This window comes from Sminthopsis crassicaudata, chromosome 6, assembly GCF_048593235.1.
Source record: "Sminthopsis crassicaudata isolate SCR6 chromosome 6, ASM4859323v1, whole genome shotgun sequence".
Classification (NCBI taxonomy): domain Eukaryota; kingdom Metazoa; phylum Chordata; class Mammalia; order Dasyuromorphia; family Dasyuridae; genus Sminthopsis; species Sminthopsis crassicaudata.
Window position 1 is genome coordinate 69,426,792 of NC_133622.1, and position 27,988 is coordinate 69,454,779.

Below are 27,988 nucleotides of genomic sequence, written 5' to 3' on the forward strand. Positions count from 1 at the left end.
TTATCACCTACTAGTTTTTAAAAATAATTATGACCTATTAATTAGTTTTAAAAATAATTATGAACTATTCGTTTTAAAAATAATTGTGAACTATTAATTAGTTTTAAAAATAATTATAAACTATTAATTAGTTTTAAAAATAATTATGAACTATTAATTAGTTTTAAAAATAATTATGAACTATTAAGTTTTAAAAATAATTATGATCTATTAGTTTTTAAAAAATAATTATGAACTATTAATTTTAAAAAAAATTGATCTATTAATTCGTTTTTTAAAAAATAATTATGACCTATTAGTTTTTAAAAAGAAAATTAATAGGTCATAATTATTTTATGACTTTTGCCCTTGATTTTGTTTAAAATAATTTTTTTTAGACTGTGGCCCACGAAGTTGTTTTAACGACTAGTTGATTTCCTTTGTAGTTTATTTCACACATTTAAATTAAAAAGTTTTCTCCGAGAAGGGCTCATCCACGACTCCCTAGTGTGACACACAAATAAGGAAGGAACCCGCCCAGCCCCTCTCTAGACGCCCGTGGACGCTCCGCTCCCCAGAAGTCCACGCCGAGGAAGCCCCGCCCCTCGGAGGCAGCCCCGCCCCTTGGAAGGCCGCTTCGCTCTCCGGGAAGGCGGAGCAAACAGTGAGGGGAGGCGGGATGGACCAGGTCGCTCTTTCCTACGTGCCGGCGTGCGGCGCGCTTTACGTCATCCGCGTCACCCGGGCCCCGCCTCCTCCCGTCCGGCCCTGTTGCCCACATCTGCCTTTGACGCCGTCACGCCTGTCCCGTCGCTGTCACACAGCCTCTGTCTGCGTGGGGCCCGCGGGAGGTTCCGCCGGGGGTCATTGTTCAGGCAGCCGGGTCTGGGGGGAGGAGGCAGCGGCGGCTTCCAGCTAACCATCGCCGCGGGCGGGCCCGGGGGAGCTCGCGTCCCCGGATCAAGTCCCTCCCTCCGGCCCGGGCCACAGTCGGAGGTTAGTTCCACGTTGTCAGGGAAGGGAGCGAGCCCTCTCCGGGGGCTTGGTCACCAAGCGACGTCCATAGCGACCCGAGAGGCCGTCTAGCTCTGCCCCCACCCCCTTGTTTTACAGATGGGGAAACTGAGTCTCAGAGAGGGGAAGTGACCCCTGTCCTGTTGGCAGAGGCAGGATTCGCACCCGCGGCCTTCCCACTGCCTAACTTGAACTTTCTGCTCTTAATCTCGACGGGTTCTGCGTTCCGCAGGTAGGCTCGGGCCAGCTGGCCTCTGGCTCCCTTCCGCCTCGGGACCGGAGGCAGCCTAACTGGGGGATGAAAGCACGGCATCGGCAACTTCAGAGTTTCCCAGAGTAAGACATTTAAGAGAAAAACGACGGTTCCCTGGGGGGGGGGGAGGGCGGCCTAACACACCTCTGGAAGATGAAGAACAAATAAAGAAACAATCCAACTCCCTTTGGTCTAACTAAACGGGCTTTCTCAGTGCCGAGATTCCCCGTCCCCCTCCCCCCCCCCCACGTGGCTGCCATCAATTTCAGTTTTAAGTGATCGTCACTGACCGAGTCTGTTCCCTAGAACTCGGTGATCACTAAATCTTAGAGCTCCTCCGGCCCCCACTCCTGACTGCGGATGAGGAAACAGGTCGCAAAGTAGCTTACTCAGCAGGCCCAGCGTCTCCCCCGGCTTTAGTTGTGAAAGACACCTTCCTGTCGTTTTTACTCCAAAATTTACTCCAAAATTACCCCTGTGGAGCTCATTTGTGGCATGTGGTGTGGACGGCAGGCCTAAACAAGCCGTCTGCCCACCTTGTCTCCTGTTACCCAGTTTTTGTCAAATTTGGAAGTGCTTTCACATTTCTTCCACTCCGCGCTCCCCCTATGTTGCCAGAGAGATTCAGGTTGTGGAGAGACCAGAGAAAGTGAATGTAAAGAGGACTTCTCTGAAAACTTGTGTGTTTTATTGAGATACTGCGCAATTTTTTACTTTTAAGATTTTTTTACAGTGATCTAATAAAATAGCAATCATTGACATTTATAGAGCACTTAAAAACTTGAAAAACACTATATATACATACATAATGTATATATCCATATATATCTCCATATCTCCATATATATATATATATATATATATGAAATGTGATCTTATTTGATCCTTAAAACAGTCCAATTTAACAAGTAGGGGTTAAACACCACGTTTTCTCTGGCACACACACAGAACTGAGGATATAAAACCAAAATGGGAATAGCTCTGATCCGTGGCCCTCAAACCCTCAGACTGGGAGGCCGGACTGTAGTAAAAACTAGAACTCACGCTCTGGCTCCGCCCCTCAGCCCATTTGCCATAACCCCGGCTGCATTAACGCCCTCAGCCGCATCTGGCCCTCCACCGTACTTTGAGAAGCCCTGCGTTACAGTAGTGCGCTAGGCTTTGTTGAAATTAAGAGGTTAGATAGAAGATGGTCCCTGCCCTATGGACAGAGCCATTTAATAAGGGAAATTGGCCCTATTAATTGCCTAGTTGTCTAGGCGTTTTTCAGTTGTATCCGACTCTTCATGACCCCATTTGGATTTTTCTCGGCCAAGATGGAGTGATTTGCCTTTTCCTTCTCCACCTCATTTGACAGATGAGGAAACTGAGGTAAAAATGGCTAAGTGATTTGCCCGGGGTCACGCAACTAGAACTTGTTTGCAGCTGGATTTGAACTCAAGGCAATAAGAATTTCTGACTCCAGGTCAGGCACTCTATCCACTGTGCTGCCTGTCTTTAATTGCATAAGACAGCTGCAAATTCAAGTTTGCTGTGAAGAAAAACTAAGGAAATTTTAGTTAGAACTACCAGAAGTAGATTGGGGTTTTTGAGGTGGTTTTGGAACCCCTCCCAACCCCCCCACCTGTTTATTGGGAGTCTTCGGGTAGAAGCTGAAAGTCCATTTGCTGAGGGTGTTCCAGAAGGGAATCTTTTTCAGTTACTACAAGTTGAACTAATTGTCCATTAAGGCTTCCCCAAGCTGAGATTCTTTGAACTCTGCAAACAAGAGTCTTTTCCAGGGATTTACTTCCTGATTACTAAAGGTTGGGAAATCTGTCCTTTTTTGAGCATAAAAAAGTTGTTGAGAAGGAGGTTCCATTCTTGAAGTACCCACCTGTCTTTTCCCCATAGAAAAAGTGCTGCCCTGAGCATCAGCGAGTGGAGCTCAGAGGCCTCCTGGAGCCAGCAGGCTAGCCCAGCAGGGCCAGTGCCGGCCCTCCTTTCTCCAGGGGAGGAGCCAGTTAAGGGTTTTGTCTGAGGTCGTGCAGAGTGTGTCAGAGGCAGAAGCTGAACTTTGGTTCAGTCCTTTCAAATGTACCATGCCATCCAGAGTAGAGCATGTAGTTCAGCATCCCTTTGCTGATAGGAAATGGAGGCCTAAAGATGTCCATGATTTACACATGATGTCAGTAAGTGACAGCCAGGACTCATACCCAGGCCCTCTGATTCCCACCCTGCTTCAGTTATTCATTAAATAAAAATATGTCCCCTGGGCTGAGCAGTTACCTGGGAGTTATCCTTGGCTCTTCCCTCTTCTCCACAGCCAGTCATTTGCCAAGACTTACCAATTTTATCTTCATAGTATCTCTCACACCCAAGCCCTTTCCCTTTTAATCACAGTCACAATCCTATTTCAGCCTTTCATCACCTCTTACGAGCACTGCAATAAGACTTCCCATGGGCTGCCAAAATCTGAATGAGTTTCAGCTTTCCCCTTCACTAAAGTCCTAAATGTTGTAGATGGAATTCATGTTCAAGTGCTTTATAAGCACTTTGTGTTGTTTAAATTTCCCGGGGGCTAACCCATCTTGCCTTTATCATTCTCTTAGATTTGTGGCTTTAGGCCCAATTCAGTAATGTTGCCTTTGTCATACTAAGCCGTTGTATTACTTTGTGACTGTCAAGAAGCTAAACACCAAGTAACAGATCTCTTGACCAACCTACAGGCTTAGTATCTTCTTTTCAGTTGTTGCTCAGATGACTGGACACACGGATTAGTTGCCTTGAAAGTTAGAACATGGATTAAATTGAGTGCTGTCATGTTATAGATTATAAATTTGAGGCCCAATGAGGCCCTCAGAGAACAAGTTTAAGTAGCTACTAAGAATTTGAATTTAGCTCATTTGACTCCAAATCCAGGGGCTTTTTCTTCTACACCATTGTTGTTAGCAATTAAGCACATTGTACTGCTAGAATCACACCTGTCCAACTTCTGCATATTATGGTTGCTCACTGTATATTCCTCATTCCTTTTTTCCCCTTTGATTTGATTTGTTCAAACTCTTAAAATAACTGTATATTTCTTGGAGGAAACCCTGTAGCATTCTTAGCCTGGATACAATTACTGTCATCTATAAATTCATAAGGTAAAGCTGTCTGTTTTGTAGTGAATGAATTCTTTTCTGTTTGGGACTTGAAACCTGTCTCTGCTTTTCACTAGCTTTGTGAATTGGGGCAAATCACTTAACCTTGTTGAGCCTCATTTTTCTCCTTTGTAAAATTATAAAGTTGGAGTAGCAGATGTACATATAGTCCCTTCCATCTTTGTCTTTGTGATGCTATGACTTTTGCACATGTCTTCCATGAAAAGACAGCTCATATTCTTAAGGTAGTAGAGTTTATTTTTAAAATGAAAAAGTCACTCTTACATTTAAGATAGGTTATACCAATTCTTTGGGACTTCACATTGCTTAGCCTCAACTCCAGAGCTGCATAAGCCTTTTAGTTTTACTTGATTTAATTATAGATAGGCAATACAAATGACTTCTTTGAAAGTTTCTTGATTCATGCTAATTAGATTTTAATTTCCTGGTGTTATTTTATTGTAAAGTTAGGATTACCTAAATTATGATAATTTATAAATTTTTCTTTCAGAGGTTGTGGTATAGCTAATGGTTAATTTCCAATTAATTAATAAGAAAATTACTAAATTTGAGAATGATATCTGTGTAGCTTAATTGAAGAAAATTAAAATATTAGAACAACTTCAACTTAAGTTTTATTATATTAGAATTTCTTAACTATAACTTAGACTTCATGCAGGAAACAGTGCTCTGAAAGTAGGTTGCATAGAAGTCATGCTGATAACTTTTCAGAGAGAATGTATTATATCTGTGAATAAGGCTGTCATGGTTAGTGTATTTATTTCATTTTTCAGGTCAGCAGTATGGTAAATTATAAACCTGTTCATGTTACTCTATCATTTGGAAGTATACTATATTTTAGATCAGTAAAAGATTATATCTATTCCCCTGCTAGCGATACTATCTTCAAAAAAGAAGTTTGGATGTTGTTTTTTGAGGGGCAAAGAAGAATAAAGCACAAATAAAGTTTAATTTACAATGAATGTCTTGGTTTTCAAAATAAATGCTGTCTGCTTTTGGAGTTTTATATATTTTGGAATCATTCTCTGAATGCAAATAAGTGCTTTATTTGAAAAGGCTATGTGTTTTTAGGACTATCATTAATTTCTTTGTCAGGTAGGATAAATATGTTATCTAGTTGAGGGAACATTATGTTATATAATTTTAGATGGATTAAAGTAGTTGTTGCAGCCAGATCTCAACTCTTCTTTTCTCTTATGTGCAGAAAGCAAGCAAAATGCCTAAAAAGAAGACGGGTGCAAGGAAAAAGGCTGAAAGCCGCCGAGAGCGTGAAAAACAGCTAAGAGCAGCAAGAAGCAATGTCAACTTAGCTAAACATCCATGTAACGCTTCAATGGTAATTTCCCTCAATTCATTTTATTAAATACACACACACACACACACACACACACATACACACACACACACACACACACACACACACAAACACACACACACATATACACCCCTTTGTTCTAGACCTTTAGAATACAAAAACAAAATCTAGTCACTGCCCTCAAGGAGTTTACATTCTACTGGGTTTCCATCTATCTATCTATACATATCTCTCTATATATTTATATCTATTTATAGATATAGATATATAGATAGAGAGATAAAAGCTTGAGCCAAATTGTGGAGGACTTTAAATGGCAGGTTGAAAAGTTTATATTTTATTCTAGAGCATTAGGGAACCACTAAAAAAAATTAACAGGGCTAGATTTGTGTTTTAGTAATATCAATTTGGCACCTGTATAGAGGCTGAATTGGAGAAGAGTGAGACTATAGAAGCACAGAAACTACTAAGGAGACTATTTCAGTAGTTTTTGAGGTAATTGTCTGTGAGTAGAAGGAAGAATAGGAATAAGAGATGCCATGAAGGTCAAGCTGACGAGACTTGGCAGCTGAATGGATGTGGAGAGAAGAGCCAAAGATAATTTCCAGTTTGGAGAAGGGATGGATTTTGTTATAATGAATTCTATTTTTGATATGTTGTGCTTATGATTGTGGCAGAGATACCCAACAGGCAGTCATTGATTCAGGATTTGTGTTAAGGAGAGAGGTTGAGGCTGGGTATATGGATTTGGGAGTCATCAACCAGTGTGTAGATGAGAATCAATCTATGGAAGTTGATGAGAAACCTGGAATGGGAATGTAGAAAGAAAAGAGGTAATGGTTCAGGGCAGATAGTGATAAAAGCTAGATGCTGTTATTTTCAAATTACAGTGAAAGCATAAGAATTCTACTGTTTACATTGTACTGTCACATTTAATTTTAGTCTAGAATTTGATGTCACAGGATGAGGTTTATGCCCATGTATGTACATATCTCTTCTGATTTCTGCACTGATTATAGTTCATTCCATAAAACACCTAGCATATGATAATGTGCTAGAGCATCTATCTCAATAGGAAGTGTTTTTTAAATTGTCAGTTTAGAAAAGTTGTGTCCAAAATAATGTTTTATAATGATGCAAGGGTATATTGCTATATCTTTATTTGCTATTCAGGCATTTCAAACTCTGGCTCTTTGGTCCTACTTATGAGAAGTTTTCTGATGGGCACTTGGAAGGGATCAGCAAACTTCTGTCCCATTCCCTCCTCTTGCCCTGGTTAGTTAACATTGGAAGCTTATCAACATTCTTGATCTCTTTTATTTTTGGGATGTTAGTATACTGGGATATCTAGAGGCTTTAAGAAAATATGCTCTGCGAAAAACTGCAGAGCACAGTCTCAGAATCTCCTAGGGATTTTAGGGTCAAAGAGTAGGCACTATTATGGCTTACCAGAACTTAAGGACTTGCTATTCAGTGGTTCTGTGGGGACTTGGGAGCACCCAAACTCTGAAAGTGTGGCCATTTTGCTTCAGCTTCTGAGAATCCTATCTTCTTGGTCCCTATATCCATGGCTATTGACTCCATACCTTAGGAAATAGGTGAAGGCATAGAGGAGGGGCTTCTGAATTGAAGTGTCAGAGAAATGCCCATAGAGGATTAAGCCATAGTTGGTCAGCAGCAGTCAGAGGTAAGGGAAAGGGAAATAGTGAATAGTGAGTATATTGTATTTACTTTTTATTTCCCTAACTCATCACCTCTGCAGCTCCCTCTACATTCATGATTTTTTTTGTTTGTTTGTTTTGTTTACCCACTTCCACAAATGTATGGCATGGTTATTTTTGCCAGCCGAATCTCTGAAAAAGTACCTAGCTATTTTCACTGATCCTTGATTATCACAGATATTACTACACAAGATATGGGGTTGTCTGTGGCACTTTCATTTCTTTCTCTTGAAGGAACTGTCCTAATTGGAGTTGGGGTGAGATGAGGAGCCAGATAGATGGTTCAGAACTTACTTGGGTCTCCTAATTATGACTCTTCTCAGTTTGAATCTTTTTGCCAGGATTATTTCTTCACTATCTCCTCTTCCTCCTGATCTTCCTTCAAACCTTAGCCCAGGTGTCCTGCTTTTTCTATAAAGTCTTGATATTTCCCCAGTAATGAAGGATTCTTATATTGATCTGTGGACCTCTGATAGTCCCTATGAGATGTAATCTTGTTGAAGGGTAGATCTGTTTTTCTTTTGTCTTTATATCCCTGGGGTCTAGCAACATTCCTTGGACTGAGTAGTAATGGGAGATAAATGTTCAACATTCCTTGGACTGAGTAGTAATGGGAGATAAATGTTACATTTTTCTGAATTTTGCTTATACAGATGATCCTTCCCTTTTCTGTTCCATGTTTCCTACATGTTTCTTACCCATGTTTCCTACACACTTCTTACCCCTGCCCATTTTTGTAGATTGCCTTTCCAGGAGGAATTCCTTTCTGGTTTTTGTAGCAAACATGGGAATGGATAGTGTAGGCTAACAATTTATGGGCTGCTTGTGGGATTATTTGAAAATATGGTAAAGTAGCATTTGTTGCATCCTCAATCTGCCTTTTAAAAACAATCTCCCTCTATCATGTTCCACTGAGCTATCTTGGAAGCTTTCCCTCTTTTAAAATTTTGTACCTCTCTTATTCTCATGATTTTGTGTATCTTTTTTTTTTATTTCTTTGTTTTCTACCATTTCTTCTATTGTATTCTTTTAATTTCTTATGTTTGCCTTTTTTCATTCCTGGATATAACTTCTTTTTCTTGTGATAACTCCAATTTTTCCCTGTCTTTTTTGTTTCCATATCTCGGCATCTCATATATACATAATGCGATATGTGATTTTACTCAAGCCTAACATTCCTAGTTAGTTTGTGTATATTCACCTAAAATGTGTATTGACTTAATCAAAATTATAACCTTTGTAAATTTGCATTACCATCTTATGTCAATAGAAAGAAGTTTTTAATGTTTGTTTGTTTTTTTCTTACAGGAATGTGATAAATGTCAAAGGTAAAAAATTAACTATTTTTTCTTTGTTCTTTTCATTATGAAATTTTTACTTCATTTTTTTATAATTAGTCGATTTCACTCTTTTTTTTTTTTTTTTTTTAATTTCACATTACAAGGCGACAGAAGAATAGAGCATTTTGTTACTTTTGTAATTCTGTGCAGAAGCTACCCCTGTGCGCACAATGTGGTAAGTATAAATAACAAAAGACACATCTCTTTCTCTTTGCAGAGCATTATGTTTGTAATGTCAATAGGTTTTGGTCTGAACCTGAATGTTCTTTACAAGCAATCTTATAACTGCTTGTAATGAGCAATCTGTCTCCCAGATAAACTTAATGTTAAAGTATACTGCTTTTTGAGTAGCAGAAAAGTACCATTGTCCTTTTTACCTAAGAATCAATAAAATCCAGGGGAAAAGATGAAAGGTTTAGGTCACTACACCTTTTTAAAGGAAAATCTTAATTTTTATATAAATTAATATTCTACATCTTAATTATAGAGATTCACTTGTTTAGAAATTAGGCCCTTTTTTTTTAACACCTGCTAACTGATGGATGTCAAATGGACTCTTTGCATTCTATAATTATTAGTGATTTGAAGATTTTTTTTTTTTTTAATAAATATTAGCTTGGATAGTTCTTATTTTTTGGATATTATTGTTGCCTAGGTACTTTAGCAGATACCCTTTGGGATTCTTCAATCCCTTATACTTGCTTATTTTCAGTTCAGAATATAGAGTAGGATGTGTGCTATTTGCTACTCACTTGAGATAATAAGAATGGCCCTGTCATCATGAAAACCTAAACGATAAGCAGGTTTATAAAGGATTTATATGCATTCATGAGTGATAGATACAGAATGAAAAGGGAGTTAGCAGTATAAGGGTGTAACCTTTGAAGGTAATATTGTAGAGAGCTATTTATTTATCATACTGTCATACAAACTATTTTGATGTCACTTTTTTGATGTCACTTTTAGAGCTAGGTATAGAAAAACTAAGCTGAGTGAATCATTAATATCTACCATGTAAGTTCATTTGGAATATGTTGTTTAAAAAATGTGAATCTGGGTGTTACATAAGGAAGTTGATGCTAGAAGACAGATTGAGAGATCATTTTCCTGACTTTGGGAAGTAGACCATGATAAGTGAGTAAAGGATTATTATTTCATGGGTAATAGTAAAGAATTGGAATAATGAGAAGGAAGCATTTTTGATGTATGCTGTACCTGCTTATGTTCTTACTTATATCAAAAGCATGGAGATGTTGGGTCGTTGCTGGATAGAAGTATTTCCTTATTTTCTGGTACATCTCTCATTCCCAGCAACCTTATTGCCTGTCTCAAGGGTATTGTTCCATAAGCAGACAAAAATGTTAAGTGGTGACTGAAATTTATATAGTCCATAATGGTTGACTTTTCCTCTTGATTTTCTTGTCATGCTACTAGGCCACAGGTTGGGATTTTTCCTTTTGTCAAGAGTGATTTCCATTGACTTTTTCTGGGGTCATTGGTTTCCACATCAGATTGATAATAATTTATTTTTCTGAAATGGTTATCATGACTAATTAAATATATAAATTCACATGGAATAAACTCTGTAAATATTATTTGTCTTGATTTCAGGCTTGATATAATGCTGTAATATTATTCATAATATTAAAACTGGTTAAAATATATACATATATATACATACATATATACACAATGTGAAATTAATGTAATTTAAAAAAAAATTTAAGCATTTTCATGGAGTCTTAGTGGAATGAAACTTAAGAGTTCATTTAGTCATATAGCAGATGAGAAAACAGACCCAGAGAGATTGTGTCACATAAGTAGTAATTAATGGAAAAGCTAGGTCTAGAATCTGTGTGTTCTGATTCCCAGGCTATTTCTCCCCTTCCCCCTTCACAACCAGGCTGAATATTAAGTTGGATAATAAACATAACAGAAATAAATGATTATTAAATAGTAATGAATACATTTTTAAGTGTGACATATGTAAATTTCTTTTTTTTTGTGTCACAAGATTCTTAATATTGATACTAGATTATAAATTTGTGCATAAATTTATAATTGGTGTGATTTTGTATGTAAATAACTATTGCACAAAATATTTATTTAGATTTACTAATATTACTTATTTTGAAAGAATTCCCATGCGAAATTAAATATCTTAGTTATAACCACTCTTCTAGTCACTCAGATAAGTTGTAAAGAATGTTGATTTAATTTATTTTACTCTTGGGACTATTTTCTGTAGGAGAGTTCACTAAGGGAAAAAAAAAATGAAAGCTTAGTAGATATTTTTGTATTACTCTTCAAGGTTAATTTAAAACATTTTTGAATTTTCTTTTCTTTTTTTTCAAACATAGGAAAAACAAAATGTATGATGAAGTCTTCAGATTGTGTTATAAAGCATGCTGGTGTATATAGTACTGGCCTTTCAATGGTGGTAAGCATTATCTGTCTTTCTAACCTGTATGAGTCACTCTGAATTGTCAACCTTGTGGATTATTCATGGATGATTTTTAATCCCCAAATAACTTCTGCTTTATTACTCTTGTACATTTTTATTTGTTATATGATCAAGGAATGCAAATTGTAGGAATAATAGTAGGAAGATGTATTTTATCTATGATTTGCCCCTTGTTAGAGAAGGTTATTCAGTTTTGATTTAATGAAAGATTTTCAGCTAGGTATTTTTCAGTATCTTAAGTATCTTAAGTTTAACCAAGGTTCAAGTCCTTTGTTAAATAAACAGTTAACTTAGATCAGGTGTTAGAAACAAAAGGATTTACAACTAGTACCTTTTTATTTGAAAACTTAGCTCAATGTCCCCCAAGGAGACCTTTGCCTTTCCTTCTTTTTTCTGTATTCTCTCCTACAATGATCTCATCAGCCCAATGGATTGTTATCACTATGAAGATGATTCCCAGATCTGTATATCTGAATCTCTCTTCTGTTCTCCATTGTGCCATCAAAGACTTGTCTTGAACATTTTGAACCAGATGTCCAGTAGGACCTCTCTAGTGTCATAACTTGTTATCTTTTCCCTAAACTCTCCATCTTCCTGATGTTGTCCTACTAGCCTGGTCTTTCAATCTAGGTGTCATCCTTGATTCTTCATTCTTTCTCATTTCCCCTTATGCAATAATTTTTAAGAACTGTTGATTTTACTTTTGTAATACTTGTTACATATGTACTCATCTCTTCTCTAACACATCTCATCCTGGAGTAAGTCATCATTACTTCACAGCTAGACTTTTATAGTAGACTTCCAGTTGGTTCCCCTTCATCAAGTTTCTCCCCACTGCAGTTCATCCTTCACTCAGCTGCTAAAGTGATCCCTAAAGGACTAGATCACTTCCCCTTATTTATTAAATTTCAGTGGCTCCCTATTATCATCGTAAAAGCTTCCATTTGACTTTTAAAACCCTTCACACCCAACCTTTTTGTACATTTTTGGCCCTTACCTATTTTTCCAGTCCTACAATTTGCCCCCCTTTCCACTATGATCCAGCAACTGTGACATTTTTACTGTTTCTCTTATGAGATAATTGATGAGGTAATTATATATATTGGGTCTTCATGAGGTGCTTTCAGAACCAAAATTATCTTTTGCATTCTTTGCTTTCAAATATTATTGCAAAGTAGATTCTACTATTTCTTGGTAGCTTATTTTGTCTTATTTTGCCTTATCCTTTTTTTTTTTTTAAGTATAATTTTCTTTTTAAGTTATTTTTTCTATCTCCCTATCTCTCATATTTTCCCCTTCATTGGAAGAAAAGGAAAAGAAGCTCTGTACATATATGTATAGTCAAGCAAAACAAATTCTCCTTTTAAAAAATCCCCTAAGGTGTATGAATAGGAAATATAATTACTTCCATTTAGTAGATGGACAAACCAATAAAACCATTTAAATATAATCAAAGATAATTAGGGCACATATCTAGTAAAGTGCTATATTTCAGAATTATGGCTTTTTTAGTGGCATGTGCATTAGCATTCCACTTTAAAAGCCAAAAACATTCTGTAGATTTACTGTTCCATGTTTTGTTACCACTGTACAAGATCGAAGGGTTTTTATTAGAAGAATATATATTATGTGTACCCTTTTAGCTTGTAATAGAGCTAGAGTAACTGACGTTAGGGTTTGGTTTGTATTAAATTTTAGCATTGTCAAGAAAGATGCATTCTGTGTGGTCATAGAAAAACACCACCAGCTGTCTTTTTAAAAACAACACTTAGCTTTTTAATCTCATTTGTCCAAGAAGAACTTCTTTAGAAATTATATATGCGTACTCTTTTTTTTTTTTGAAAGTTAAAAAAAAAAAAAAGTTGATGCTAAAGTTCATTCAGTTATAAGAAGCCCTTACCAAAGTTCATGAATACTACATTAAAATAGAAATTTATTCTGGGGTATCTTAAGTGAAGGAGCTATTGCACCTAGCCTCTCAGTTGATTTAACGATGTGTAATATTATGCCTAATGTGAAGTAGATAAATAGGTTGTTGATTTCATGGATTTTATGTTGTTACTCCCTTTCCTTCTATTTCTTATGATTTTCAAGTGCATATAGTGAGTAGATGTTGACTCTTCAGTCAACAGTATTTGTGTTCTAGGTGAACTTTCCTGCTATGAAACTATTACACCAAAAGCAGATGAATTATTACATGTATAAGCTTTGAAATTATTGGGGGCAGCTAGGTGGTGCAGTGGATAGAGCACCAGCCCTGAATTCAGGACCCAAGTTCAAATCTGGTCTCAGACACTTAACACCTCCTAGCTGTATGACCCTGGGCAAGTCACTTAACTCCAGCCTCAGGGGAAAAAAAAAGAAAAAAGAAATTATTACATGTATAAGTCAATGGCAAAGACCAATATTTCTCTCCCCCCTCTCTGGTTACAGGGTGCCATCTGTGATTTCTGTGAAGCTTGGGTTTGCCATGGGAGGAAATGTCTGAGTACACATGCTTGTCTCTGCCCTCTTACTGATGCAGAATGTGTTGAATGTGAAAGAGGTGTATGGGACCACGGTAAGTTATTAGAAATATTTTGTAGGGGGCAGCTAGGTGGCGCACTGGATAGAGCTGGTCTCAGACAGTTAACACTTCCTAGCTGTGTAACTCTGGGAAAGTCACTTAACCCTAAATGTCTCAGAAAAAAAAAAAGAAATATTTTATAAAGTCGGGGGGGGGGGGGAGATATTCTACTTTGTTAGATAGGTAGGATGTTTTTAATACCATTCAGAATATTGCTTGCAAAATTATTTCTAGAGTTATAGCTAATGGAAATAGTTTTATGTCAGTTGTTGGCAATTGTATTAATTGTCATGACATTATGGAAAGGGGCACATATCAATAGCTTTGTCTACCCAAGCAACGAGAACAAATTGTCTCATTTAGGATTTGTGAATATTATTTGATGTTTTAAGTGCAGAGTTCTGGCCCATAACATTGTTTTATCATTTTTTAAAGCAGTGTTACTTAAGATTACTTAATTTTACTGTGTCAACATGTTTGGATATTGTCTTGGGCATTCCAACAGGAGGCAGAATGTTCAGCTGCTCTTTTTGTCGTAACTTCCTGTGTGAAGATGATCAATTTGAACATCAAGCCAGCTGTCAGGTATTGGATGCAGAAACATTTAAATGTAAGTAATTTTATTTAAGTTGTCATGTCTATCTAAGGTACTTTCCTTTAAGAATAATAATATTTGGTGGGGGAAAATAGCATACTTTCTGTGAAACCTTCCATGATAATTTAAGTGAATATTGATTTTTTTTTCCATTAATGGATGAAACAATTTCAATACACGTAGCCTACTGACTTTAGATTACTGCTATTTTGTAAGTGAACCAACTTATTTTCCATAGGACTTGATACTTAGATAGTTTGAGTAGGCTGTTTCTTCATTCAAAACATTCAAATAAAGTGTATATACATATATACATATATATATATATATATATATATATATATATATTTTATTACAAGAAGTATTTTAGATGTGTTCCTTATCTTTAGTTTTAAGGTACGTTCATATACTAAGGGATTTCTAAGATTGCCATCTTTTACTGTTTCTAGGCTAATAGACAAAAGTTTCAAGGACTATTATAGGAGTGTTTGAAATTATGAATCAAGTTTCAGCCCTTTAGACACATTGCAATAATGTGTAGCAAAACACTGATATTTTTCCTTTGTGCATTTTATAGCACATGGAATAAAAGGCAGGGAATTGTGAATGATAGGGTTATAATAATGTCATCTCTTAGAGATTCAATAAGAGATGCAAGCAAAGCCCCAAAGCTCTATAATCATCAGTATCCCAAGAAGAAATGATCACTCTATCATTGATGTGTGATATTAAAGTCAGTCTCATTGTAAATTCAAAATGTTGTTCTGTTTGCTATAATGAATTCTTAAAGGCCTTTTTTCTCTCTCCCATCTGGTTTGTTTTTCATTTTCTCACTTACCAACTGCTGTTGGAATATGAGAAGGTTCTTGAAATGCCATCCCAGTTGTTCCATATTAATATAGGCTACTTTTATTCCCCCAATTGGTTGAATACAGTAATTTGTGCATTTGACATAACTGACTTGTAGGAACTTTTTATTTAAGAGTGTGGCTCAAACCAGATTTAAATGTAATTGGGAAGTATTCAACAAGATAAATAAAAAGATAAGAAAACATAGATATTATATTTTAAAACTAAATCAAAATGTACTCCTGCGGGGGTCCTTGTATATGGATTTGTTGTTCCTATTTCTATTTGAGTTTGACATCCCTGCATTATTGCCTGCTTTACATAAGCAGAGTCATGATTACCTCTGAATGAAAAGTATACTAGAAAATTGTACTGTTTTAAGAACATGCTGCTAGAAGAGAATGTTCAAAATTAAAATTAGGCAAAGAAATTACATGCTATTGGAATATTTTAAATCTCTTTGGTAAATATCCACTTTTCTTGATCAATAAACTTTTTAGAGATTTAGTGGGTAGAATGCTTGGATTCAAATTCTGCTCCAGACTCTAGTTGTGTGACTAGTTAAGCAGCAAGTCATTTAATAACCCTTAATTCTCAGTTATATCAAGTAAGATAACATGTCAAGCATATTTCAGATCATAAAACATTGTATAAATGCCAGCTGCTGTTATTATGAACGCTAATGTTTTTCTCACATGCATAATGCAGCAAAAGAGTTATAGATGGGGGCTGGCAGGCAGCATTCACTTAATGGCTGAAGGGCAGATAGAGACATGGAGAGGAGAGATGGTCTGGGCAGGCCTGGCTTCCCACCTTGTCCCTCTCTCATAAGACATAGCCTAAGGGGAGAGTGATTGGGATCACAAAGAAACTGGCTCAGACAGTGTGGATTTCATCTCCTTGATGGATGTAGCCGCTCAAGAGATCTATCACTTTAGGGTATTAATGTGTTTTGAAACATTCTAGGGAGAAGGTGGTAGCAATATTACCCAGGTAGCAATATTACCCAATGAAATAGGAAGGAGTACTGGGGAAGAAGCCAAGTCTGCAGAAAGCTTCATGTTATACCCAACCAGATTGAAGGATCCTGGGAGTAGAGATATAACGGACAGGAAAAGAAAAAAAAAAGAAAAATGGAACTGATCTGCCAATTTTTCTTAAAAACAAAATTCTTAATATGGATGACAGTAAATCAACCAAATTTTGTACTCTTAACACCAAAGTACTTGATGTACTTTTCTAGCCACTCCCAAATCCAATACTTCTGTTTCCTTTGCCCATCCTTACTTTTAACAAACTTCTTGTTCTATCTACTTACCTTACACAGATAGGGGTGTGGCAGAGTGAGGAGCTAGTATCTGAACCCCCAAAATCAGTAATGGTGTTGGGGGTTAGCCCTTTGAAAAACCTATGGCATGTGTGGGGGACTAAAGGAAAGGCCCTTGCTTGGATCCAAGAGGGAAAAGGTGATTTGTCATTCCTACGGTTAAGGATGATGGGTGTAGCAATATGTTAGCTGCTGGGGAATTGAAGAAACCTGCAGTACCTGGAGGGCAAAGCTCCAAGAATCAAAATAGTTTGGGTTGATTTCCCTTTTCTTCATTAGAGGTCCATCTTGATTGTGTGTGTTCTTGTTTTCAAGTTTGAACTTGGATACAGAAGACTTAGAAGTTACATACTGGATCTGAAGGTTCCTCCTGAGATTCAAATTTGTAGAAAATAGCAGTGGTAGATTCAGCTTGAAAGTGACAAAACTCTTATCTTCTCCCCCAGGTGTTTCCTGTAATCGTCTGGGACAGCACTCGTGCCTCCGGTGTAAGGTAGAAATGGCTCCGTTGTGTGTCTTAGCGCAGGCTTTCCTTCACTTTCTTACTCTGCAACAAGTTCTTGGATTGTTCATTCACAGCATGTTCTTGGAAGGAATTTGAATGATAACACCTAGTAGTTGAATGCTCCCTCACTTTACATAGAAAACAGCCACCAAGAGAGGGGCTAAGTCCCTTTCCCTTGCCTGTGGTCACATATAGCAGAAGTGGGACCAAAGCCAGTGCTCTGAATGCCATCCAAGCTCTTTCCACCATTTCTGCTCCCTCATCAGGGGAAATCACAACATACAAAAAGATCTCTGGGTTTTGATAAATTTCATGTAAATGGACCTTTCCCCCCTTCTTAAAAATATATTTATTGTTACCAGAAAGGAGAGATGTATCTGGAATCAAGAAGAACTGAGTTCAAGTTTGACTTTAGATACTATGCAAGATGGCTCTGGGAAAATCAGTTACTCCCCATTTGTAAAATGGGGATAATAATTGGCATCTGCCTGCTTTCAGGGTTGTTGTCAGGCTAAAATAAAAGAGTATTTGTAAAGTGCTTCCCAGATCTTAAAAGAGCTATAAAAATGTAAGTTATTATTGTTTTAACTTGCATAATCCATTATTGACAAGGACTATTGTAATTAGCCAGAGTTTTTATTGATTATTTTTTCCTACAGTTTAAATGATAAAAGCAAAAAGACTACAGTAACCTTATTCACACTCTTTCCCTCATTGTTGCCCCCTAGAAGAATCCTTAACCTTGGTGGGTAGAGAAAGAAGGGAGGAGAATAAACATTTATATAGCTCTAGCCCCCCCTTTGTGCTGGGGACTGTGGTAAGTGCATCACAAATATTATCTCATTTGAACCTTACAACAACCCTTAGAGCTAGATGATGGTTAATATCATAGTGGAGGAAACAGACATATGAGTGACCTGAGGTCACTCAGCTTGTCAGTGCCTGACTGACTCCAGGCCCAGCACATTATCCACTGTCCCACTTAGCTTCCTGTTGTAACTAGCATTTGTATAAATCTTTTAAATTTTGTAAAGCACTTTACAAGTATTAACTCATTTTATATTCAGAACATCCCTGGAAGGTAAATGTTTTACTATTATTATTCCCATTTTGCAGATAGAGGTTAAATAAGAGTCACGGCTAGTAAAAGACAGGATTTGAACTTAAGGCTTCTTGATTCCACAGACAGATTCATGAGTTTGCTTTGGCTTGCTTACAAGTCAATATATAAACATTTATCTAGCTTTCTATCCATTGACTTATTCATTTATTTCTCTTCTTTACTCAAGATTTTGATAATTATATTTAAATATACTTGGTTTCCTTTGTAATCCTGTACATTTTTTGATGCATTTAGAAACATTATTCTGAGAAAAGGGGTCTGTAAGTTACCATATTACAAAAAGGGTCCATGACTTAAAACAGTGAAGAAGCTATGCTTTCGATGTTTCCACAGTATTGTGGGCCACTTAATAATTTCCTAGCCAGAGTAAACCCTTTAATAGTTGTTTTTCTTACAAGGCCATGTCCAGTCTTAACTTTTTCCTTCATTTTGGGTCAGATTGCTAATCAATAGTGATGATCAATTTGTAACTTTCGTTGCATCTGTTTTGAGCATCTGTTCTTATGGGGGAGAAATCATTTAGGATGTTGAGTGCCTCTGTCTGTGGTGTACTACATGTATTAGAGGGATATCATCCTGTAGTAAGTTAAAGTCTTCAATTATAAAATTATGGGCTGATCCAGTCTTTATTTTCCCAAGGAACCCCTAGCTGACTTTATTCTTTCTCAGAAGTGAGATTTCTCTGATCCTCAGGAAGCTTTCTTTCCTTCTGTGCTCAATCAGGACTATTTCATGAACTTTGTTAAAGGTATGTCACACTTATTCCTTTCTCTTCTGTTTAGGCCTGTTTCTGTGATGATCATACAAGAAGCAAAGTGTTTAAACAAGAAAAAGGAAAAGAACCTCCCTGTCCTAAATGTGGCCATGAAACTCAAGAGACAAAGGATCTGAGCATGTCAAGTAAGACTCTCTTTAGTGTTCATTCTTGGGTCTTAGAGATGTGATTTAGTGTTCATTCTTGGGCCTTAGAGTTGTGTGGGGCATTTTGTGTGCTTTGTGTTTTCATGTGGGTAAGAAAACTGGACTTGGCACTTTTGTTCTTCTCCAGCCTCTTTTCCTTCCTGACCCTGTTCCCTTTTTTCTATCAATCTATGGTTAACTATCAAAGTTAGAAGAAATATTTGATGATTATTTTAAGTTTGACAGAATGAGAGGTATCATGGGATAGTGGATAAGGGAACAGGCGACAGAGTTGGGAAGGCTGTCTGACACTGGGCAAATCACTGAACCTTGCAGTGGTCCCAGGAATCAGGATCACGTGACAAAGAGAATTTGCCAGTTTGCATTGGTAGAGTAAGTGTTTTCTTACCAGGAGTTCCTATCACCAAAGAAATTACGTGTTCAATAAAAATGAAAAAGGATATTGGGGCTAAAATGCGCTTTGGAAATCATCTAGCCCAACTTCTTTTTATGTAAGAGGAAAATGAAAATAGATGTGATTGTTAGTGTTCTTATATAACATTTTTAAAGTTATTATCTAGTAAGACTTTGGGTGAAGGGGTCCAAAAAGTTGAAATACAGTTCAGTTTCTAAGAAAACTGTAGTTCACAGTTTCTAAAATAACTTTTTTAACCTTTTATAGAAAACACTTCAAAATTCCCATATTAGCTTTATAAATAGTTTTGGTAATTCTATTTAATTAAGAAAATTGACATTTCTATAAATCAAATGAAAAATCAAGAGGTGTATATTTTATAGACTTCCTATATATCTATTAGGCTAACCCAATTGCTGATTTGTTTTTCAGTTGTAGAAAAATAGGACAAATTGAGCACATCTGTTTTCCATTGTATCTTTTCATATATATATACACACGCGTGTATATATATATATATATATATATATATATATATATATATACACGCGTGTGTATATATATATATATATATATATTTAATTTTTTAAAGAGTAAGATATATGAAGTCATACTAGGAGTCATATGAGTTACAAGAATACAAACTCAAGAATGAATTTTTGTTGTACATCTAACCCAGTCAAAAAACCTGTTTTTTCTATTATAGTAAAGAAATTAGATTTGATAATTTCGTATTATGTCAGTGTTCTTGTGTCTTCACAAAATAGTTCTCCACCCCTAATACATTTGTGTATCTTTTCTGTTTTCCTATCACTATAAAAAACTAAGCCACAAACCAGCAATATTGTCAGCCTGGGACATGTCACGGATGTCGCAGCATCCACCTGTCAGAGACGACTAGCCTTTGTTAGTTTCACTTGATGATAGAGATGTTGACTCTCTTGATTAAATGATTATTGTTATACAGTTCATTATTATTGCTTTATGTTTGTGTCCTGCAGAAGTGTCTGTCATACACAAGTTATATAGTTTATTGAAGTATAACCTTCTGTGTATGTTTTATTTTTTCACTGCATTAGTTGCTTTTCCATTAAGAATAGCATAGGACATTTGGAATGAAATTGGAGCATTTAAGAAAGGACTTTAAATTTGATTGGGCAGGGTTTGTCAGAAAGCAGCCAATTATTAAAATTATTTCATATATCTTAAGAGGAAGGATCTTGAAAAATGGTGGGTGCTGACTTTATGCCTCTGTTTTCTTGTAGCTCGCTCCTTAAAATTTGGCCGGCAAAGCGGATGCGAAGAAGTGGATGGAGCTGTTGGGTATGATGGCTATTGGAAGAATATTTCATCAGAACCGGCGTACCCAGAAGAAGAAGATGATGATTACGAAGGAGAAGAGGATGAGGAGGAAGAGGAGGAGGGGGGAGGAGGAGCAGGAGAGAGAGGAGGAGCAGGAGAGAGAGGAGGAGGAGGAGGAGCAGAAAAAGGAGAAAAAGGAGGAGCAGGAGAGAAAGGAGGAGGAGGAGGAGAAAAAGGAGGAGGCGGAGGAAAAGATTCAGATATAGAAACCACAGATCTGTTCAGTAATATGAATTTAGGAAAATCTTATACCAGTGGCTACGGTCAATATGAAGAGGCCGAAGACTAAGAATGAACATTTCTTCCACATGGGTGGATAGTATCTGACAGGAGAAGAGTGTATGTGTGTGTTTGTGTGTGTGTATATTTGTGTTTGAGTTTGTTTGGTCAATTGTGTATATGGGGTTTTCAAAAGTAGTTAGGCTTTGTGCTAAAGTGTTGCCATGCTTATTAAGGGAAAAGGGGCATAGATCTTTTATAGAAAACTCAAAATCAGATTTGTAGCACAAGGAAAATGATTATTCTTATTCACTAAAGTATTGAAGCATCATGGATGAGATTGTTCCTGATTATTATCTTGTGGCTTTACAACAGAACTGGAAATATGGGAATGGTAGTATAGAAGATAATTGTATTTGTTGGAAATTAAAGTTTCATTTTTTCTTAATATTGTCTAACTCCATCTTGTCATTTCACAAGCTGTGTTATTTGCAGAAGTTCATTAATGTATGTCCCTCATGCCAATAGATACCAGAGTTCTGGTATATAATATATATTCTGAAATGTCATTAAATATTCATGTTGTCTTAATTTTTGAATTGGCTTTACTTTTTACATTATACATGTCATAGTACATTGAGGTATAAAGGGTAAGATAATTTGAAATTCAAGTAGCCTAAGACCTTTTTTGAAGAATGTATTTCTTTAACGTTTTCATGGGAGTGGATATTCCTTCCATTAGTAAAAACAGCAGCTCATGGAGTCCTTTTTTTCCAGCATGGCCACTAGGGGCGGAGTGGTTAGGACACCGGACTTGGACTCCACTCAGGAAGACCTGAGTTTACCTCCTGCATGGGACAGTTCCCAGCTGTAGTCACCCTGAGCAAGTCAGTCCAGCTATCTGCAAAGTGGCCTAATAGTAGCACTGGCATCCTGTGTTTGTGAGGCTCCGCGACATGGTTGGTGTCAAGCCCTTGTTATCTCTTAGGATGATCATTTCCTAATGCTTGTTCTTGCCCCTCACCTGGGTACCAGCAAGGCCCTTGACCTCTCTGGGTTTATGTGGGAACAGTGCCAGGCTATTTCCAGTCATAACAGCCCTGGATGCTGCAGCCTCTTCTCACAATGACATCGCACCCCTGCTTGATCCTGCCATGGCTTTTATTAAAAAAAAATTAATTCCCTTTTGTCACTTGTTGACTCTCAAAAGAATGTAATGTTACAAGATTCATACCCTTACAAAGCTCATGAAGGGAAAATTTAAGATTTATATATATATAAAATAAGAATCTTAACAGGCAGAAATTTTGACAAGGCCAGGGAGGGACTAAAATTTCCCAAATGCAAGCTTACCACAGCCTTCTTCCTCTTTGGTAATTCTGTGCCCAACTCATTTGCAATATCTCACACAAATATATCCTGATGTATCAGCTAAAGTGGGCATTCAACCAGTTTTCATTGAGGAATAGGCATAGTTAATCCATTTTGATTTTTTATTTTTCAGTATGGATTTGTCAAGACTTCGCTCTTGAGTCATGTAACTCACCGAGAAAGCTTTGTAATGTTCACTTCCCATGCACTCTCTATCATTTGAAAAGAGAAATAATTGTGCAGAACTTTACCACACATGGGAAGCCCCAATTTCTGACCTTTAACTATGAGGGGGAAATGTGTTACATCTTGCTTTGATATTAATAATCAAAGGTCATTGAACTGTGTTCTGACATCTAAGAATCATATGGTCTTAATGTTTTATTAAAAATCACTAAGATAAAGTTTAAAACTTTTTTGCTCTGGTGAATCATGTTTTATAATAAAATAGTACATTGTAAAAGACAACTTTTTTTTTTTTTTTGCTGAGGCAATTGGGGTTAAGTGACTTGCCCAGGGTCACACAGCTAAGAAGTGTTAAGTGTCTGAGACCACATTTGAACTCGGGTCCTTCTGACTTCAGGGCCAGTGCTCTATCCATTGCACCGTCTAGCTGCTCCCAAATATTTCTTTATATACAAGACATAAAATGAAGACTTCATATGGAGCCATGAATTTACATTTCATATTACTTGATTTAAAATATGTATACATAATACATAACATGCCACTTTCAAAACTCTTTTGTGTTTCCCTCTAAACTTTCCTTCTGCTGATTTAAAAATATGTATGTTTCAATAAGGCCTCATAGCATCACTGTTGCTGACCCTCTCAGTACCCTTTGCTGAGTAAAAAAAAAAAAAAGTATTTTCAAAGCAAAATCAGTCATAGTCCATTTAAGAGACATGGTTGGTCACTGCACTGATCAAGAGTTCTCAAACCTTTTAAAAATATTTTTATGTTTTCTTTGTCATCAATTTTTTTTTTTTTTTTTGCTTCTGCTTACTTCATTCTATCAGATCAAACTACCTGGGATTCCCTGAAGTTTGTCTTCTTATACCTTAACAGTTATTTGATAATATTCTGTTGCAGTTATATGCCACACATTAGACATTCCACAATTAATGGGCACCTCATTAGAGTCGAATTATTTTTATATTTTCTTTTTTATTTCCTGAGAATTAGTAAGCTAGTATAACTTGCAACTTATTTCCTTCCCTTATATTTTCTTCCATCTTTACTTTTGCTCTGTTTGCACATTCTCTGTTGGCCCACCTTTTTAAGTTGTCATTCCAAATCCTTTTAGGGTTTCATAGTTGAATGTAAGATATTGATTTATCATCAATAAATGTTTGATTTGTATACTTTATTTAATAAACACTTGTATGTCTGGGGTCATGCAAAATTTCTTAGGTGAAAAGGGGCCACGAGTGGAAAAAGTTTAAAAGTTCTATGCACATGAAATATTTAACCAAAATCTGAGTGTGTTTGACTTCTGTTTATCTTTCAGATGTATAGTTCCTCTGATGATTGGTACTCCTCTATCTTTTCCTCTACAGAGATGCTAGCAATAGCAATAAGAGTAGAAAAAGAAATTGAAGGAATCAGAATAGGCGATGAGATAATAGATAGCTTTTTTTTTTTTTTTTTTAAAGGCTGGGGTGTCTAAGTGACTTGCCCAGGGTCACACAGTTAGGAAGTGTTAAGTGTCTGAGACCAAATTTGAACTCGGGTCCTCCAGAATTCAGGGCTGGTGCTCTATCCACTGCTCCACCTAGCTGCCCCAATATCTTTTTTTTTTTTTTTTTCCAGACTATATAATGGTAAAAATCTTGAGATTTAACTAAAAAGCTAATTGAAACTAATTGCAGCAAAGTAGCAGGATATAAAATATGGCCATAGAAATCATCAGCATCTCTATATGTTCTTGTTATTGTTTGGTCTTCATTCTGGATGAAGTCCATGACATCAGGTACGTGATTCCACGATGTGCAAGTGAACTGGATTTGAGTGAGGGAGGGCCAGGCAAGGTCACCTGCCTCATTTTTCCCTCCAGGCACATCTGGGTCCAGTGGCCAAATATAGGTCAGTAGGACTGGAGATGGTCCTGGATGTGGTGGGAAATTTCTATGTATCACCAGTAGAACTCTGCAGTCCATCAGGTGGCTACAAGTGTGTTAGCTCACGCCTCTGGCCTGGAAACAAAACCAGACCTCCTGGTCTCCTTTGTCTCACAATCAGTAGGGCCCTCTGTGACTCACTCATAAGCCTGTGCTTGTTCCTCCTTGCCCACAGCCTCAACCTGGGATCCCTGGAGGGCTCCTGTAATCTGCCTCCAGAACATCTTGGGTAAGAACTCCCGAGTCTCCCAAAGGTAAGGCTACAGTAGCTTACACAGCTGCTCCCAAACCTTGCTGTTTGTTGGCTTGGCAAGTCATTTCAATGTGAGGGCTACCACCATGAGAACTCAGATTAGCCTCTTAATTTAAAATTAAATTAAATTAGAAAATAATTTATTTTAGGCAAAATAAGTTTGATTTTTTATTTGTTTGTTTCCAGAAATTTTGTGACTGATTTTGGGAAAATGTTACCTAATTATCTTTCTTGATCTCAGTATCTGTTTTTAAAAATTTGTCAATGAATATACAAGAAGCCAGGCCCCAATATTCATTCAACATTGGACAGATATGCTATTAGAAATTACAATTCATCATTATTATTTCTCTTTGTGGTAGACAATGGTCTAGTAACTTCTTGGCTGGCATTTTATTATGCTATGTGTGGTGGTGACCTTTTAAGATCACCTACAAGCTTTAGCTTCTACAGAATATATTAGCCATTCTAAATGTAGACATAGAGTATTTAGTATGCAGACCTATACTTTATGGTCTGGCCAGATACCATTCCCTTCTGGGAGGCAATTTCAGTTGTTAATAGATTAAGTCCTAAAAAGTATAGGTGTGATTATGTTAGAGGTCATAAATATCCTATGACAGATGAAAAATATCGAGATAGTATCACTAAGAAACTTCAAATAGAAAATCAAAATGGGGTGCATAGACCAGGTATTTTTGGCTAAACAATAGAAAAAATTGAACTAGCTATAGCTATTTGTTCCTGCTGTAACCTACTTAAGTCACCAAGTAAACTGTTTCTCACTCCCTCACTTTCTTGTTTTCCGGTCCCTCCACCCCTTCAGCTTCCTTTCAAGTGTTGTTTTTTCCATCAGAAGGTAAGCTCCTTTAGGATTGGGACTATCTTCCTTTTTTTGTTTTTGTTCTCTGTACTTAGAGCAGCTATACCTGATGCAAAAGAAAGTCTTTAATAAATGTTTGTTGACTGACTACATCACTGGTCCCCTTCTCAAAGAGCAAATGCTTTTGAATTTTATATAATTGGAATTATATATTTTTTCATTTGTGATTGCCTCTATTTAATGCTAACTTAACTTACCCCTTAGCCATAGTTGCATGAACTGGATCAGATTCTCTTTTAATTTTTTATAATATTACTTTAAATATTCTGGTAATGTATCCACTTTGAGTTGTGTGCGTGTGTTTGTAAGATGTGGTCTAAATTTTATCTGTACTAGATTTGTTTCTAGTTTTCCTAAATTTTTGTCAACTAGGGAGCTCTTTCTTGCTAAGTTATACTTTTAGTTATTAAGTTCAATTATTTCTGACTTTTCCTTGTCTAGTTTGATCCATTAATATAAGTTTATATTTTTTAACCAGAACCAAATAGTTTTGATGATTACAATGGGTCTTGTAAAATGAGGGGCCAAGATTTGGAGAGGACCCTGATAAATATTCAATATAACTATAAACTTAGTTTTTTTGTTTGTTTTGTTTTTGCTAAGGTAATTTGGGTTAAGTGACTTGCCCAGGGTCATACAGCCAGGAAGTGTTAAGTGTCTGAGATTAGATTTGAACTCAAAGTCCTCCTGACTTTTCAGAACTGGTGATCTATCCACTGCCCCACCTAGCTGCCCCAAGACAGTTTTTTAATGTTAAAGATAGGCTAGAATTTATGCATCCAAATATAAGTAATTCCATCAAAAATAATTTGTTTTTATGTTTATTAACAGCTTGCTTATTTACCTTATTCATTAGCATTCATTATTAATCTTTTTGACTGTTTCCAAAAAATCAAATCTGTATACAAATCTGAAAATTCACCAAGTGCACTGGAAAGAATTCAAGACAAACTTTGAAGGAAGTTTGAGAACAAGAAATGCAAAAAATATTTTCAGCAAAAGTAGTTTTCAATAAAATCACTGGAAATGAGATATATTGTTTCCTAAGGTGACATAGCTTAAATAAAACTAGAAATCTTACTGGGGTGCTAAAACCTATCTAGGAAACTTACAAATTCCATTAGAAAACTGGAAATTTAATAAATTATAAACACAGCTAAAATATTAAAATTTAGTGAGAAAGTAGTGTGGTGAGAAAACTACAAAAATATTAGGAAATTGGAAATAAATGTAGTAAGTCCAAGCATCTATAAATGTGGAAAAGTAAAGAGAAATCAACAAATACAGGATTCTAAACTTTCTAGAAATCAACAAAAATAGAGCTAGAAATGCAACCAGAAAGTTGTAAATGGAGATACAATTTATAAATATAAGTAGAAAGCAGGAGATCTAGCCAGAAGGCTACAAACTTTGTTAGGAAATTACAAACAGTATGAAACAATTCTTTCTTTATATTAGACAATCCACCTAAAAGGTCTTACTTAGCTTAAAACTACTGCTAAACACCCAGAACTGCCAAATTTATGAGCATTTCTTATCAAGATCTCTAGACCATAGCTTAAAAAGTAGGAGTTATATTCTCTTGTCAGGGATGACGTTATACCTATATTGAACTGGTAAGAATTTGCCTTCAATCCTTCAAATCTAAGCAAAATCACTTTCAATGGAAAAATTAAAGCGAGAGAAAGCTGCCTATATATATGATCCAACTAGATGCCACAGAAAGTAACTGCAGTCTAGGAAAATTGTGGTAGAGGCTCCCAGAAATTAATAGGAAACACCCCCTCCCCAAAAAAAGATATAGCAATAAAATCCATGGCTTTAGGTTTCTTTATGTCAAGAATTGGCAACCAGAAAGTTGAACTATAGAGTCTAAAGTAGGAGGTATATTTAACCTTAACAGTATTATATCAACAACTGACATTTTAATGGTGTTTTAAAGTTTACAAATGCTTTATGGATATTTTCTCATTTGGGACTTAAAACAATTCTGTGAGATAAGTAATACAGGTATCACAGGTAGCATTTTCCATCTGAAATATCTGAGTCCCAGAGAGACTTAATTGACTTGCTCATTGTCACACATTGCTAAGTGTCAAGAAACAAGATATAAACCTATTTCTTCTTGACTCCAAGTTAAGAATTTGATTATTGAGATTTAGAATGAGAAGTCATGACTAAAATAATCTTCTGGCTATACCAAGTTCAAAAGGAATAAAAGGTATTAAAGGGGAGTAGCTTGGAATGGAAGTCATGTTGAAGAGCAGA

At 36.4% G+C, this 27,988-nt stretch overlaps 1 protein-coding gene across 4 annotated transcripts; it reads left to right on the forward strand.

The window, feature by feature from the left end:
* Positions 1-716: 716 nt before the first annotated feature.
* ZNF330 (zinc finger protein 330) lies at positions 717-21,541 on the forward strand. Of its 4 annotated transcripts, none has more exons than XM_074276460.1 (11): positions 750-975; positions 1,093-1,225; positions 5,597-5,728; positions 8,737-8,756; positions 8,873-8,943; positions 11,129-11,208; positions 13,666-13,792; positions 14,304-14,408; positions 17,016-17,062; positions 18,980-19,097; positions 20,778-21,541. In XM_074276460.1, exons 3-11 carry the CDS (start codon positions 5,609-5,611, stop codon positions 21,161-21,163), a joined length of 1,074 nt encoding a protein of 357 aa, XP_074132561.1. In that variant the 5' UTR covers positions 750-975; positions 1,093-1,225; positions 5,597-5,608; the 3' UTR covers positions 21,164-21,541. The 4 variants fall into 4 exon arrangements, with proteins under 4 accessions (XP_074132564.1, XP_074132561.1, XP_074132560.1 ...); XM_074276459.1 differs by having other exon boundaries at positions 839-975; positions 1,093-1,329; XM_074276462.1 differs by lacking the exon at positions 1,093-1,225 and adding an exon at positions 1,226-1,329 and having other exon boundaries at positions 910-975.
* The last annotated feature ends 6,447 nt before the right edge of the window (positions 21,542-27,988 follow it).